The following is a 14,959-nucleotide window of genomic DNA, read 5'->3' as shown; positions in this document are numbered from 1 at the left end:
ATATAATATATATGCTATATAAAAAAGTATTATTATTATTATTATTATTATTATTACTGCACATTTTTTTACAGATTTTTAAATTGTTTGTCTTATACAGTGTTAAATATTATTTAATTAATTTTAGAAATAATGTTAGTTTGTAATATATTTTATTCTTGCAAATCTATATATCGTGAGACTTATCGTGTATCGTAGAAAAGAATCGATACTTTTCTATGATGCGATACTATAATCAGATCGCGCACCCCAGCACCACATCACTGACTCGAGGCTGTAAAAATGACTCCTTGCCGCTAGATGGCGCGAGTCTGTTGTGGTAAATGAGCGCATCTTCCGAGCATCCTCCGCGACCGAGCCCGCTCAGCCATATTGAAGTCAAGCCTCTTACGCACTACATTATTTTTCCCACCTGTGTTCCTAAAAAAAGGACCCGCCTCCGGATTACGATTGGCTGGAGGCTCACGATTCCGATGGCCTATTGGTCGGGCTGGGTATGAGCGTCAATCAGTAGCCAATCATAATTCAGGAGGCGGGATTTGACCAAATCCGGGTAGGAAAAAACGTTCTTTCGGCAGAGGAACTGTAGCCCGCCATTGTGTAGACACTTAAGCTCTATAGAGAGACAGGGACACTTGGCTAACTCTCTAAGACATTTCCTATACCCTGCCGCATTGACTTTAAGAAAGAAAAAAAAAAACGAAATTAAATACGCAGGCCCCAGGGAGAAGGAAATGTCAGCCAGCAGCCTTCTGGGACAGGTAAAGAGAGGCACTTTATGAACCTTTCACGAGCGCCGTAGCTAGCAGTGACTCTCTCTCTCTGTAGTGCAGTGCAGCGGTAGGCCTGACCACCTGCTGTCCGACTCACTGGTCAATATAAATCTCTTTTATTTTCCCCTCTTTTCATCCTCACAACTCAAACCTTCATGAATCACCTGGACCCAATCCAGAGACCGAAAGGCCAAGGAAACAAAGGTAAGCACAGGCGGAGTGAGAAGGCACCCAGGGTGCAGTGTGGCTTGTTGGCGTGGGGCTGAGGATCCGCGCGCTGCGCTAATGCTAACTACACGACTAGCACGTAGGCCTTGTAGTTTACTCCATTTTCTCCAAGTCGCTTACACACTCACACACTTCTCTCTTTGGATTTCGAGCAAATACGCTATTTTTTTTATTTGAAGTACTCAGTCAACGCGTCTGCTGTTAGTCTGGGTTGGCGGAACAGTGCGTTATGAGCCCACGTTAGGTAGCCAGTTAGCAAGGTAGCTAGCTGGCTAACGTTGCTAGCGGTCAGGCCAGGTTTAGTGTACTGGAGATGAATCTGAGGAAGTGCACTTAGTGATGCGTGTACTGGCTCAGCTAACCATATTTCTCTAACTTATTGAAAATTATAAGGTTTTTTCCCCCCTACACGAGATCATAGAAACTCTAGAAATATGAAGTTAGCTAACTTTTTACGCGTTTAGAAAGCGTAGTAACAGTAATTAGTAATCGATAGCTAGCTACAACTGCATGCTAGCTATCGTTACCTGGCTGACTTGGGTTGAATCACAAATGCCTCTTTAGTCCCTATAGAAGTTCAGTTCATAACGTGTAAAATAATGGATTATACTCCCTATCTAGTGCACTGTACCAGGGGTTATTAAACTTTTTGCACTCAGGTACCATACAGTATATAAATTACCCCATGGACTATCTTTATCATCACAGGAATTTAACTATTCAAATATATGTATGAGGCAAAGAATGAACCCTTAGAGTGTCGTATATTTAATTTCTGAAAGCTTTTTGTTCATGAAGTTTAACTCTAAGAACTAAAACAAAGTGGATCCATTTTTAAATGTAGATTTGAAACCTTTTGCATCATAGTAAAAGCACTTTTTCTAGTTTTGTTAGTCACAACACTCCTTGTGTTCTGTTCACTTCTTAGAAATGAATGTAATGTTTGAGTCATACTGACCCAAAAAAAATAATATTTGAAATGACCCATCTTGAATACATGTGTTTTCTGGGAACGGTAAAGAGACACACAGCCACCTCTCATGCCTGAGGATGCTCCTTCATGTAGGAGTGTGTGTGATTGGATATAAGACTTGGAGGGTGTAGCAGACGCCCCAAAAGTGAATTTACCGTGTGAGTTTTTCATGTTCAGTAGAGAAAATGAGCCAAGCAAATAAAGTTCAAAACATTCCTAGTCTAGTTAAGTGTTTTAACCAGGTAATTTTGACCCGAACAGAACACAAGGGTTAAAACAATTCGGCATAAATGGCCACTTAATTATGCTTGTAATAACTAGAATGACAAATGACAGCTCTGATGATGATCGATCTTGATCTCTACCACTTTTGTACGATTACATGAAATTAAAATTAAATCATGCATTCCTGGTTACACTACACTGATCACTGGTGATGGATCTTTAAGATCTATGGCACTGTGCCTAATAAAAAAAAAAATCTCTAGGGGATTTTTTCTCCCCCTTTTTTTCTTTTATTCTTTCCTCTCTTCAGTCAGCAATCTGAGCTCTCAGAATTGTAGCATATATAGAGTTAACATGCACTTAAACTCAGTTTTTTGTTTTTGATTCTTGTCCAGAACTTTACCGTTGTCTTCTCGTGTGTTTTTTTTGCAACACGGATCTGTGTGGCATGATATTTATCTCTACCTTTTTACTTTCCAAAAGAGAACGATAATTGGTATTTTAACCAGCAGGCAATAATTTTCATAAGCCACAAATAGAAGGGCTGAAAACCAAGCACATGATATGTTTCTACCACGTAATGCATGGAGTGACTAGTTGTTCATTTGGGTCATACGTTTTGATATAAATTTCACTTCTCGCAAACGTCACTTGTGACTGAGGTAAAAGTGGAATTTGTGTGTGGCTACAGCTGAGGTTCAGTATATGTAGACTGTGCTGAGTAACCTCTCTTCTTTTCCTCTTTCAGTGCAAAACGGAGCTGTTGCCCAAAAGGAGACTTTAAATGATGATGAGTTCGAGCCTTATCTGAACGCTCAGCCCAGACAGGTAGGTCCTGTTACACGTCCACACAATAGAGGGAGCCTGGAGACATAAATGGTGACTCAACTATTGTAGCTCCTTGTTCGGTGCCTATTATCCTCCTTAATTGCATCCTGGTCACAGGCCTTTGTTTCCTGAATAGAATATGCTGTAACTGCATTGTTCACTGTTTCACTGGAAATTAACAATTCAGAGTATGCACATTCTGCATACTTTTTTCCAACATGAAGGATGCAGGAAACAAGCCTTTGATTAGTTTCTTTAAGTTTACACTTGTTCTTTGTGTGGTGATTTTGGTAGCTCTTTCTTTGCAAATCGTGGGAAACTGTGTAATAAGAGACAAGAGGCAGAAGTGCAGTATTCATGTGCAACACCTGTGTCTGTTTAGTGGTATAGTGCAAATAATACATTCTTGTGTGGTTTTTTTTTTAATGAAATCAAATTTATATAGCAATTTACAGAATATTACTGCCTGTTTAGAAACAAAAAGGATCTCTGGGTTCCTCTGTAGTTAATCTCTGCCTCTGTTTCTTCCTTATATTGTAAATATGTAAACAGAAACATAAATGGATTTAGCCATTCTCTTTGCCATGTCTTCTTTCTAATCTGACTAAATTTGATTAAACTTCCATGTTAAGCTATGTTAGATCAGAGAATGCCCAAAGAAGAAAGACTTTGGGTCTTTAGCCCAGACCGTGAGAATCGCTGCCCTAAACTCTTCTTCTACGTTACATAATACTTAGTTGGCTGAATGTATTTATAAATCTTCAATCCCAAATACTAAATCTGCTTACTCCTACATTTATTGTACCCTGAGGAACAGACTCTAAGGCGTTATTTATTTTCATCTACATATTATGTGCGACACTTGGATGAAGACCCATTTTGGATGAGATGGATATGGCATCAGCACTGAATTCTTGTAGATGTATAACATAACACTCTGGGTGCACTCATCTAGCTTTGAAACAGTGGCATGTGGTAAACGAGCACCAGAAACCCGAGTCAGATGAAATGTGTGACTGAGCACATTGAGATTTAGTAAAATCGGAGGTGGGGCTGCATAATTGCTAGTTACTCCCCATGAAAATGAACAGGGACTCTCCTCTGTCTGGGGGTGCAGTCAAAGGATTCCTTCAAGGATATTACGGGGTCGTGTGAGGATTTAATTTTTGCTTTGCAAGCTTAAACCTAAATCTTTTATGTCTAATGCTCTACTGTCCTGTACGTTTTAGTGTTTTCTCTATTTAGTTTAATCAAAAAGGGTGTGTTAATTAGCTAAACATCATCACAATAGGCATGGCCCACTGGATCAGAGAGTGGAATTATTTCTACCGCTTTATAGTGAGTTTTTAAACTTTCTGTGCTTTTATTAATGTTTGTTTGTTAATGGATTGTTTCTCCATTCTTGCAGAGCAATGCATATACGGCCATGTCCGACTCCTATATGCCTAGCTACTATAGCCCCTCCATAGGATTCACCTACTCGCTTAATGAAGCGGCGTGGTCCACAGGTGGTGATCCTCCCATGCCCTACCTGGCCTCTTATGGACAGCTTAGCAATGGGGAGCACCACTTCCTCCCGGATGCCATGTTTGGCCAGTCAGGGGCACTTGGGAGCAACCCTTTCCTGGGTCAGCATGGTTTCAACTTTTTCCCCAGTGGGATCGACTTCTCTGCCTGGGGGAGCAGCAGCTCTCAGGGACAGTCCACACAGAGTTATGCCTACGCACCCAGCTCACTCGGGGGTGCTGTGATTGATGGACAGTCTCCGTTCACCGCCAATGAGCCTCTTAACAAGGCTGTAGGGATGAACAGTTTGGACCAGGGTATGGCAGGGCTTAAGATCGGGGCAGGAGACATGACACCTAAAGTTGTTGGTTCTGGACTTCCTGGAGGACCTTTGAATCAGGTATCAGCAGCACCCAGCATGCCTGCACCTTCCATCGCGCCTGCCAAAGTGGCGTCCTGGGCGGACATCGCCAGCAAGCCTGCCAAACCCCAGCCTAAGATCAAGACTAAAGGCACCTTGGGGGGCACGAACCTTCCCCCTCCACCAATCAAACACAACATGGATATTGGCACATGGGATAACAAAGGGGCGGTGCCGAAAGCAGCAACACCCCAACAGCCAGCACTGCCCACCAATGGACAGCCACCCAATCAGGCCTCCCCTCAGCCAGCTACACCTGCCGGAGGGGTGCCGCAGCTTCCCCTCACCAACGGACAGCTTGCACCCCCTACTGTTGCTTTAGGACAGCATCCCCAGGCTCCTAATGGGCAACCAGGTATGGCTCCGCCCCAACTTCAAGGCCCACCCCCTCCACCACAACCTTCTCAACAGACCCGCTGGGTCCCTCCTCGTAATCGTGCCAACGGCTTTGGAGATGCAGCAGGTGGGGCCAGCCAGTCCCCTCCCAGTGCCGGAATAGGTGGAGTCAGTGTGCCACCAGAGCCGCACCCGGTCCTTGAGAAGCTGCGCCTTGTCAACAACTACAACCCGAAGGACTTTGACTGGAACCCCAAACAGGGACGTGTGTTTATTATTAAGAGCTACTCGGAGGACGACATCCATCGCTCCATCAAGTACAACGTGTGGTGCAGCACAGAGCATGGCAACAAGCGACTGGACGCAGCATACCGCTCTCTGGGTGGAAAGGGCCCCCTGTACCTGCTTTTCAGCGTCAACGGTAGCGGCCATTTCTGTGGTGTGGCCGAAATGCGCTCACCCGTGGACTACAACACGTGTGCCGGCGTGTGGTCGCAGGATAAGTGGAAGGGTCGGTTTGATGTGCGCTGGATCTTTGTCAAGGACGTGCCCAACAGTCAGCTGCGTCACATCCGCCTTGAGAACAACGAGAACAAGCCAGTGACCAACTCGCGTGACACGCAAGAGGTCCCGCTCGACAAGGCGCGGCAGGTGCTCAAGATCATCGCGGGCTACAAGCACACCACCTCTATCTTTGACGACTTCTCGCACTATGAGAAGCGCCAGGAGGAGGAGGAAAGTGTTAAAAAGGTAATCTTTCCCACTTGCAGAAGTGAGTAAAGTTGTCTAGACTGCTGTTGAGCTTGTATAAATAACTCAGTGTGGGAGTTTGCAGAAGTGTTGACCAACATTGTCATTTTACCACTGCGCTCCATCAATTGGTGCCAGAGTCAGGTTTGAGACCAGTCGCTAAAACACCAGCATGCTTCAAACTAAAATACAAACATTTAGTGAATGCTAGTGCTGTATGTAAAGCAGCTGGGGTCATTACATAGCTCTCACTAGAGGTAGATAGTAGGTGCAATATTTTATGAGTGAAGTTCTTTTAGTAGGGAAAAATTATCTTTTTATGATATTTGATGCTGTGCAAGCTTATACAACTTGACAACGATACACAACAGATTTGAAGCACAAAACAAGGAGTTTTGAATATTCCCACACAATTTGAATGTGTATTTTTCTCAGCAACTCATTTGGCAGTACATGCTTTTTAATGATCTGAAACATATCAGTGAGCTGTGCAAAAGCTTGTCAAGTCAGATCTCCTTTATTTCTATAGCACAAGTGGCAGCCAAAAGGGTGTTGTATAGTAACAGTGAAGTAAAATACAAATAAAATGAAATAAATGAATAAAACAATAAAAACCATTAAGACAGAACCACACATGAAGAGATAGAAGACGGACGATTCCAACTTTGTTCTTGTTTTACATCTTCATCTTTAAAGATTAGAGTACAGTTTTTCGTTGTTACTTTTATTTATTAAGGTGTTTTAATCGAATACTTTGAAATCAGTATGCATACTTTGAAATCAGGATGAATTTGTTGCAAGTGTAGAATCTTTAAGATATTTTCACTGTACAAAGCTGTGTGTTGCAAATGTCGGAATAAAACAAAGGCTTTGATGTGGGGTTTTGCATTTCAAAAATCCCACAGGAGGATTTCATTTTTTAAAAAGATTATTGCAGTGTGAAACTCCAAAGAGGAGGTTAGTACGATGGAAAGGACAAGTAGCATATTAAACAGTGTCCTGTGTAGAATCTTCATTCGTAGGCAATAGGTGCATGTGGCATCACAGCGAATAGATCAGTCATAGAGAAGACAAATCACCTTTTGTGTCCCTCTGTAATGTCATTTTGAAGTTCATTTAACTGCCAGCACTCAGATTATTTCAGCACTGCTGCATTTTAGTTTGCCCTGATGCTAAACAGTGTATCCGATTGAAAGGCAGGTGAAAAGCTGCAATTTACGTTAGCTAGTGGAAAGCCTTCCAGGAGGGTGGAGGTTACTGTAACAGCAAAGGGGGACTAAATCTGGAATGGGATGCTCAAAAAGCCCACATGGGTGTGATGGTTAGGTGTTCACAAACTTATGTATTGTATCTACATGCATCTTATCTACATATACTTGCTAAACTGTATGTACATGAGCCACAAAATACAGTCACAAGAGGCTATCAGTGCATTTTAATATGAGGTAGAAATTCTGGTCATTATACTGTGTGTGTGTGTGTGTGTATATGTGAAGTAGTAGTAGTAGTAGTAGTAGTAGTAGTATGAATTGGCAGGGTAACAACGGGCTAGCTACTAGTTGTGTATAGAAATGCGTTCAGCAGTTGTCAGTTTTGTTTGGTTACTCAGTCTGCTTTGCCCCTATTGTTAAAACACGTGCTTTCATGCGGCAGTTTGCTGCCTGGAGTTTAGATACAAGTTTATAACATGCCTAAACACATCTCCGTATTAGAGCCAGATTTACGGGAACTTAACCCTACATTTCCATGAATGTGCTTAAGTAAATAAGCATTCGACTTTGTTTGAAGCTGACCTCATCTGGCCAAAATTATATAGAATTCCTACTTGGCTACTAAATGCTACTGTAGCTGTGTTACTTGGCTCCTTGGCTTGAGCTAGATCTGGTGATAAAGCAGTAAGATGTAAATCCAATCCTGTGTAAATTGTATTTCGGGGCCTGGTTTATGCTTTGTCAGAAGTGCTTCTGAGAGCCAAATCCTAATGAACTTTGGAAAGCTCTGAGCATTTACATTTTCCAACAAAGGAGAGAGAAACATCAGCAAGAAATATGAGAGCACATCTTTTCTCATTGTCCATTCAAATAAAAAGTTGTGTGGATTTGATGGAAATGAGAAAGAACACAATACAAAATCACATAGTCCAGTGGGATTCTTTTATGTGATGGACTATAATACAGGTGTGCATGTGATGTGAGATGTTATTTGGTTTAGGGTTTTTAAATTTTATGTCACTGAAAGTTTGAATGCTCATATGACTCTTCTGTTCTCGTTCCATATTAAACTGAAGTATGCAGCCTACAGCACCAATTCCATACAAACTCACTCCTCTAGTGGTAACATGCCTAGTTACAGAAGAAGTTATAAAAGAAACAAAAATTTTTTTTTTTTTTTTGGCTATGAGGAATCAGTTTAAAAGGGCAGATTCTCTATGAAGCAACATTGTAATAAACGTGTTTCAGAGAGAATGTATGACACATTGTCAGAGCTCATTTATTCTCGAGTCTGCTGGCCAGCCACTGTGGAAGTAGTGCAGACAGTCATGCCATGGCCCACGCTGTGTGAAATGCCTTTCTGACACTTCTGAGGCCTCAGAAATCTGTTCAGTTTGAATCACAATTCAGGCCCAATTCAGACATCTTTATACAGTCCCTGTGATGCATTACATTCAAAACTGTACAGTGTTGTGTTCAAAACTGGATGTAATGGTAGAATAAATAGCTCTCCTGTGCTTTGGGCATCCAGTAGTTTAATATCTACCTAGTGTTGTGAGTTCAGCAATACTTTTATTCAGTGTCTACCAAGAAAAGGTATCACAAATGTTGACTTTCATACAAATACCAGTTGTAATATTGTGCTTTGTAATTGTATTGTACAATATTTTGGTCAACAAATGATCATCTAAGTTACTGAGCACCCAAAATTCAGATTCCTTTCTCACATCCAGTAATTACTATTATGTCTCCATTTTATGAATACAAAATACTTTATAAGTAAAAGAAAACAAATAAGAACTAAAAATTTCAAACATGCTTGCAGAAGGAGACGCTCGTGCCATGTGCAGTGTGCATGCACTGTTAAACAGCATCACTTCCTAACAATACTGTGTTTAACGCCTTTTGAACACCAATATTTTATCATGGTCCTTCAGAATTACGCTGCAAACCTGTTACACAATTTAATTACGTGATTATTTTTAATTTGTGATCGTGAAGTTTGTGTCACAAGCTTCATGAGTCACTGCACATGAAAAACAGTTCACTTATATACCTGAATTAAACTCTGTTTAGTCGGATAACCTGCCTAATCCTAGTCGAGGTCGCTTATTAGACAGATTTCTCATTAAGTAGCTTGAATGTGGTGTATTTACACATTCACATTAATGCACATGACACATTTTGTGTGCTAGTCATGTTGTGTCTGTTTGTTGCTCGTCTTCATCAGCAAGGTAAGCCCAAATCTGCCCAAATCTCACTCCCTGAGCTCGTCCATCCCCTAGTCGAGGTTTTTTTTTTTGTTTTGTTTTTTTGTTTTGTTTTGTTTTGTTTTTTAATTTAAAAAAAAAAAAATTCTTTCTTCTTTCTGGGTACTTGCCACTGAGTGCATCTCAAATTAGCATTCTGATTCACCTCTAGCCAAAATACAACTGCAGATTAATGTTGATCTATTTAAATACACCGTTGAAAGTTGTAGACTGGTTGCCATGCTGTTGTGTTGATGATCATATCATTTTTTTCTTCACTCATCACAAAGGGTTTTCTGTTTATACGGAAAATGCCAGATATGACCTGTCTCTTTTTCGCCAGTGTCCGTACATAGCAGTAGCTGATGGTAGATTTGTGTTTGACTTTTTTGTGGTTATGATCTAGTGGTTTGGAGCTATAATTTTTCACAGTGACAGTACTGCCCATCTCTAATTCCATAGCTGAATGCACAAAATTTACAGCTGTTTATTTATTTTTTTTAAACTTGTGCAGGTGGAGGTCCAGGGGAACGACCCATACTCGAGTAATCCCAGCCGGAGTCACTACAGACTGCAGGTAAGGCACACCTTGAACAAAGGGATGTTGTTCACGTTGGTTGCTTGTAGGGCTGCCTGACAATGGATAAAAATAATAATCGTAATGATTTTATGCAACACTGAATTCTCAATTATTCACCTAATTTATGAACAAATCAGTTTTTCCTTTGAAAGAACCAGAAAATGGAGTTTGGCGTTTATAAGACTATATTTCATCAAATCCTTCAAAGTGCTCCCCTTTTGTTTTTTTAAAACAGCATGCCCTTATCCAGAGTGACTTATAGAAGTGCTTTGTATCAAAAACCCCATTCTCATGCTAGTGCAATCCAGACTCTAAGAACACCATGGAGCTAAAGGCCTGTTAGAGGGAAGTTAGAAGTTAGTACAGCATGAGCAGACATGCTAATTAGAAACAGTATTAAACCAGACTCCCACATGAATGGTGAACCTGTAATCGAATGTGTCAGTCTGCTAAGCTCAACAGTATTTCAATCCATTATGTTAAATTATCCAGCTAGCCAAAAGTCATGATTTAGCCAGGGCCGGCACGTCCATGTTAAACTAACGCAAGTCTGGTAAATAATCTGATGTGTTGAAGCAAGGAAGCACTAAAATATACCGTGTAAAAACCACACTGTTGCACAAGCACTGTTCTTCTAAATGATTACATGTTTGGAATATGCTTAATTACATCTGAATCTCGTGATAGTACTTTTTTTTTTTTTTTCACCCTAAATTAGCAAAGAAGAATTGGAGATGAGTAGAAAGGCTGGCTCGACCTGATTCTGGGTTGAGCCAGCAGGGAGTAGGCGGCCAGCGGAATATAAATAGCTTGAACTGTAAAAATGTAGATAAATTTATTTAAAGCTGTAAAGCTCAAATTGTACATGAGGCTTTGGGTTTTACAGAACTGTCATTTCTAGAAGTTAGATTGAGACTTCATCAGAAACAGCTGCATAAAATGCAAAAAAAAAAAAAAAAAAAAGTGTAGTAATACTCTGCCCTGTGGCTGGTGATTTTAAAATAGTACTTGATATCAGCCTTGTGTTGCAGTCGAGTGTAATGGGTGTAATATGACGGAATAAAAGCTACATAGTGTATTGCACTTCTCTTAGAGATGGAAGAGTAGTATTTCATTTTTATTTTTTAATTATTTGCAGCTGTAAATATGAACTGTCAGGAGCAATAAAACAAAAGGCAGTGTGAGGCATTTTTTTTTTTTTGCCAACTAGCCAAAACTCTTGAATGAGCATCATGTGAAATTGTCCAGTTGAATTGTTATATTTCCAGACAGGCTTTTTTTTTTTTTTATGCTAGCAATAAGTATATATGTGTATGGCATCAGCTACACCATTTATAAAGCCCTGTATTTGTTATGAAGGTTTATTATTCTTTGATTACCGATTTCTCTCTCACTTTCACTTCTTCCTAGGATCGTCAAGGACGTGTCAAGTAAAAGCCACTTCTCTTTGGGGAAAAAGACTGACATGGTCCTGCTCTCCCCAACTATACATCCAGATGTTTTCACTGATTATTCTGGGGAAAGACTTAACCAAGGATTCAAAGCAAGAAAAAAAAATGAATGAAAAAAAAAAACCTAAATGAAGACTCTTCTCTTGATTTCTGTTGACTTAAAAGACTTACTTTGAACTTGTAGTAAAGGAAAAAAAAAAACGATTATTCATAGGACTACAACTTAATTCTATAGGATGCTTAGGTGATCATTTTCGCTCCTTTTTTCGTCCCATTCTCCTTTTTTTTTTTGCTGCTTCCTCTTTTCTTCTCCCTTTTTCTTTTTTTTAACTGTTTTGTTTTTACAGTCCAAGAGCAAGGCTGGTCTGCCTCATCACTAAAGTCTATAGTGGATTTTTTTTAGTATTGGATTCTAAGGCCCTGCCTGAACGGGCAGTCTGTTTCATTTCTTTGTTAATCTCTCCCCAGTTTTTTTTTTTTTTTTTTTTGTGTCATTGGAAATGATCCCATCAGGATGCACAGTGGGAGTGGCCTTTGAGTGGATGTTACATTGTGAATAATTCTACAGTAGCCTGTGCAAAATGTCATTGCCTTTCACAAAAAAGGAAAGACGTCCTTAGCCCTTGCTTATAAGAGTGAAATCATTTAATCATAATGAATATTCAGGATTTTTTTTTGTTTGTTTGTTTGTTTTATGCCTGGAGGTAAGAGCGGGTTTTGGTCAGGACAGTTTAAGCAAACACCAAGAAATGTTCAGTTTGTCATTTGTATAATTTTTTATGGTGTGCAAAAATGGGGCTGTGTTTAAAAGTCTTCTCTGACCTTGTTTTTTGCCTTTTTCCCTTCAAGTTAACAATGTTGCTATGGGCTGCTCTCTTCTTGTCATCCATTTTTCTTTCTCTTCTCTGTTTCTTAAGTCAGCAGCGAGGTGGGCTGTGGACCCTCTCTTTCTATTACTCAGTTCATGAAAATAAATGTGGTATACTCAGCACAAGACGTGTTGCATTCTCACCTTGTTTGACTACATTCTTCACTTCCCCACACTAACCCATGCCCCAAATCGCCTGGTTCTCCCCTTCACCCTCGATCCCTTCAGTAGCCGCCTGCGTACTCCACCCACCATTCCTGTAGTATGTTAATGTTCGTGCATTTAAAAGGGGTCCTGCAAAACTTCTGACACTGATCAGAATAATAAAAAGCTGCTAAAAAATGTAGTGTGGTTCAGTTTTGTTCGAGCGCAGTTGTGCATATAGAACGAAAAAAAAAACAGATATGATTTAGCATGCAAGATGAGCAGTGGGTGTGATGATAGATTGTGCTGCAAAAATGGCCCATTTCCAAAGTCTGGTCTTTGAAATTGTTATACATTCAAAAGTTTGCAGACAACTATGGTTGAGTTCCATATGTTTTTGTTGTATTTGATGTGGTGGTGGTTGTTGAATGAGTGAGAATGTGACGGAGAGAATTGAAAGGCTTTTTGCCGGTTGTTGGTATGAAAAAAAACACTTCAGACTTCTCAAGTGCTGATTCTGCTGACAGCTGAAATGAAGATGTGCTTGCGAACAGATGTCAAATTATGTATGGTCTAATGTTACACGTGGGTGGGTGTGTGTGTGTGCATTTGACTAGAGCAGACACACTAAGTAATTAGGCAGTGCTAGTTTTCAACTCTGTACTTTTTTTTTTTCTTTTTCTTTTTCTTAAACAGTTGAGTGGCTGACATCCCTTTTTACATATTCTTTTTTTTTATTTGTGTAGCACTTTTAACAATAGACCTTGTCACAAAGCAGCTGTACAGACATCTGGATGCAGATTTTGATTACTAATAAGCAAGCCAAAAGATGATCATGGAAAGGAAAAACTCCCTGAGACAACATGAGGAAGAAACTTTGAGAGGAACCAGACTTGAAAGGGAACCCATCCTCTTCTGAGTGACACTGGATAGTGCAATTATTATAAAGCATTACTCTTTCATAACTGTATAATATAAAGTCAAACTGTACTTAATGTGTTGAAAGGATGTTCAGTATGAGTGTACTGTGAAGATGAGCACAGGCTAGTCTTTGTTTATTACATACATGCCAAAGCAGATTATCAAGATCTCACCGTTCTCAGGAAGAAACCTTGAAAGGAGCCAGACTCAAAAGGGCACCAATCGTCGTCTTGTATAATAATAATTGCTAATATACACATCATTCCTCCTCTACAGGTGTATAATGTAAAGTCAATCAGTACTGAATGTGTTGAAAGGATGTTCAGTGTGAGTGTATTGTAAATGAGTACAGGGATGAGCACAGGACAGTCTGTGTAGTTACAGCAGAAGTTCTTAGTGACTAATCTACAATATCCAGAGGCATCGTAGTTTTGACTTGTCTTACATAATGTAATCGGTTAACTTATGTACACTTAAAAGTACAAGCCTTCCTGCCATGATGGTTGCCACGTTTAGATCATGTCACCTCAGGGAAAGTCAATATGCATGATGATTTGTATCTTTGTCTGCTGTTATCTTGTGAGTTCAGTGCAATGGCTAGAGATAGTGTGTAATGGAAAATGAATTTGGTGAATCATCTGTACACCTTGCAGTCAGACACTATGAGAAAGTTGGAAGCAATTAATGTTGGACCATGTAAAAATAATAATAGTAAAATGTGGGAAATTCGTTCTTGTACGTCAGTTATGCCTTTTTTCTGCCGCACTACATGAATTTATCATTTTTGTTCTCCCATTCCTAATTTTGTTCTTTAAATATCCTTTGGTGAGTAAAGTAAGTAATTTGTTGCGACATAGCTTGACAATGTTAGGTTGTAACAAGTAGGTTTGTGTTGTGGGTATAGCTCGGGGGTGCAGAGGGCCACCTCACAGCTTGAGGGTCTCCGAGCTCAGGTTACTGTATGTGCATGTTCCTCCTCCGGGTTCTCCAGTTTCATCCAACCTCCCCGAGACATGCTAGTGGGTGGACTGGCTATGCTAAATTGCCACTGGATGTGATTGTATGTGTGTTTGACAATGGAAATGCCAGATGATGGACTGGCAGGGTGTATTCCTGGAATACAGGAATCCTGACCAGAATAAAGTGTTTTTAATGAAGATGAATTAACAATTGAATTTGCTTTGTTCAAATGTGTTCATGTTTAACAAACTTTCTTCAAAATTCCTGGACTGATGAAATGCAAGGCTTGCCAGAGCACAGGTTCCCAACCCTGATCTGAAGTACCCTGCTGTTCTTCACATTTTAGTGTTTTCCCTGCTTTAGCATACCCACTTCAACTCAGGAAGGGCTGTAAATGAGCTGGATCAGGCATCCTGGGAGCAGAGATAGCACTGAAGTCTGCACAGCAGCGGATACTCCAGGACCAGGATTGGGAAACTGTGATGATACTAAAACGTTTGCTATCTTTTAAGCAGGACTTCCACAATCCAAATGA

General features: G+C 40.2%; 1 protein-coding gene across 1 annotated transcript; it reads left to right on the top strand.

The window, feature by feature from the left end:
- Positions 1–560: 560 nt before the first annotated feature.
- ythdf2 (YTH N6-methyladenosine RNA binding protein F2) lies at positions 561–12,527 on the top strand. The gene is made up of 5 exons (XM_053237629.1): positions 561–977; positions 2,948–3,027; positions 4,436–6,040; positions 10,015–10,077; positions 11,491–12,527. Exons 1-5 carry the CDS (start codon positions 929–931, stop codon positions 11,512–11,514), a joined length of 1,821 nt encoding a protein of 606 aa, XP_053093604.1. The 5' UTR covers positions 561–928; the 3' UTR covers positions 11,515–12,527.
- Positions 12,528–14,959: the final 2,432 nt, after the last annotated feature.

Source organism: Pangasianodon hypophthalmus, chromosome 10 (genome assembly GCF_027358585.1).
Source record: "Pangasianodon hypophthalmus isolate fPanHyp1 chromosome 10, fPanHyp1.pri, whole genome shotgun sequence".
NCBI lineage: Eukaryota > Metazoa > Chordata > Actinopteri > Siluriformes > Pangasiidae > Pangasianodon > Pangasianodon hypophthalmus.
The sequence above is the reverse complement of the archived record's forward strand: the minus strand, read 5'-3'. Positions and strand labels throughout refer to the sequence as shown.

Excerpts from the sequence above, each read along its gene's own strand:
- ythdf2 (XM_053237629.1), top strand. The coding sequence starts at position 929 with ATGAATCACCTGGACCCAATCCAGAGACCGAAAGGCCAAGGAAACAAA. Across the intron at positions 978-2,947 it reads GAAAGGCCAAGGAAACAAAG|TGCAAAACGGAGCTGTTGCC; the intron begins GTAAGCACAGGC and ends TTCCTCTTTCAG. Across the intron at positions 6,041-10,014 it reads AGGAGGAAAGTGTTAAAAAG|GTGGAGGTCCAGGGGAACGA; the intron begins GTAATCTTTCCC and ends AAACTTGTGCAG.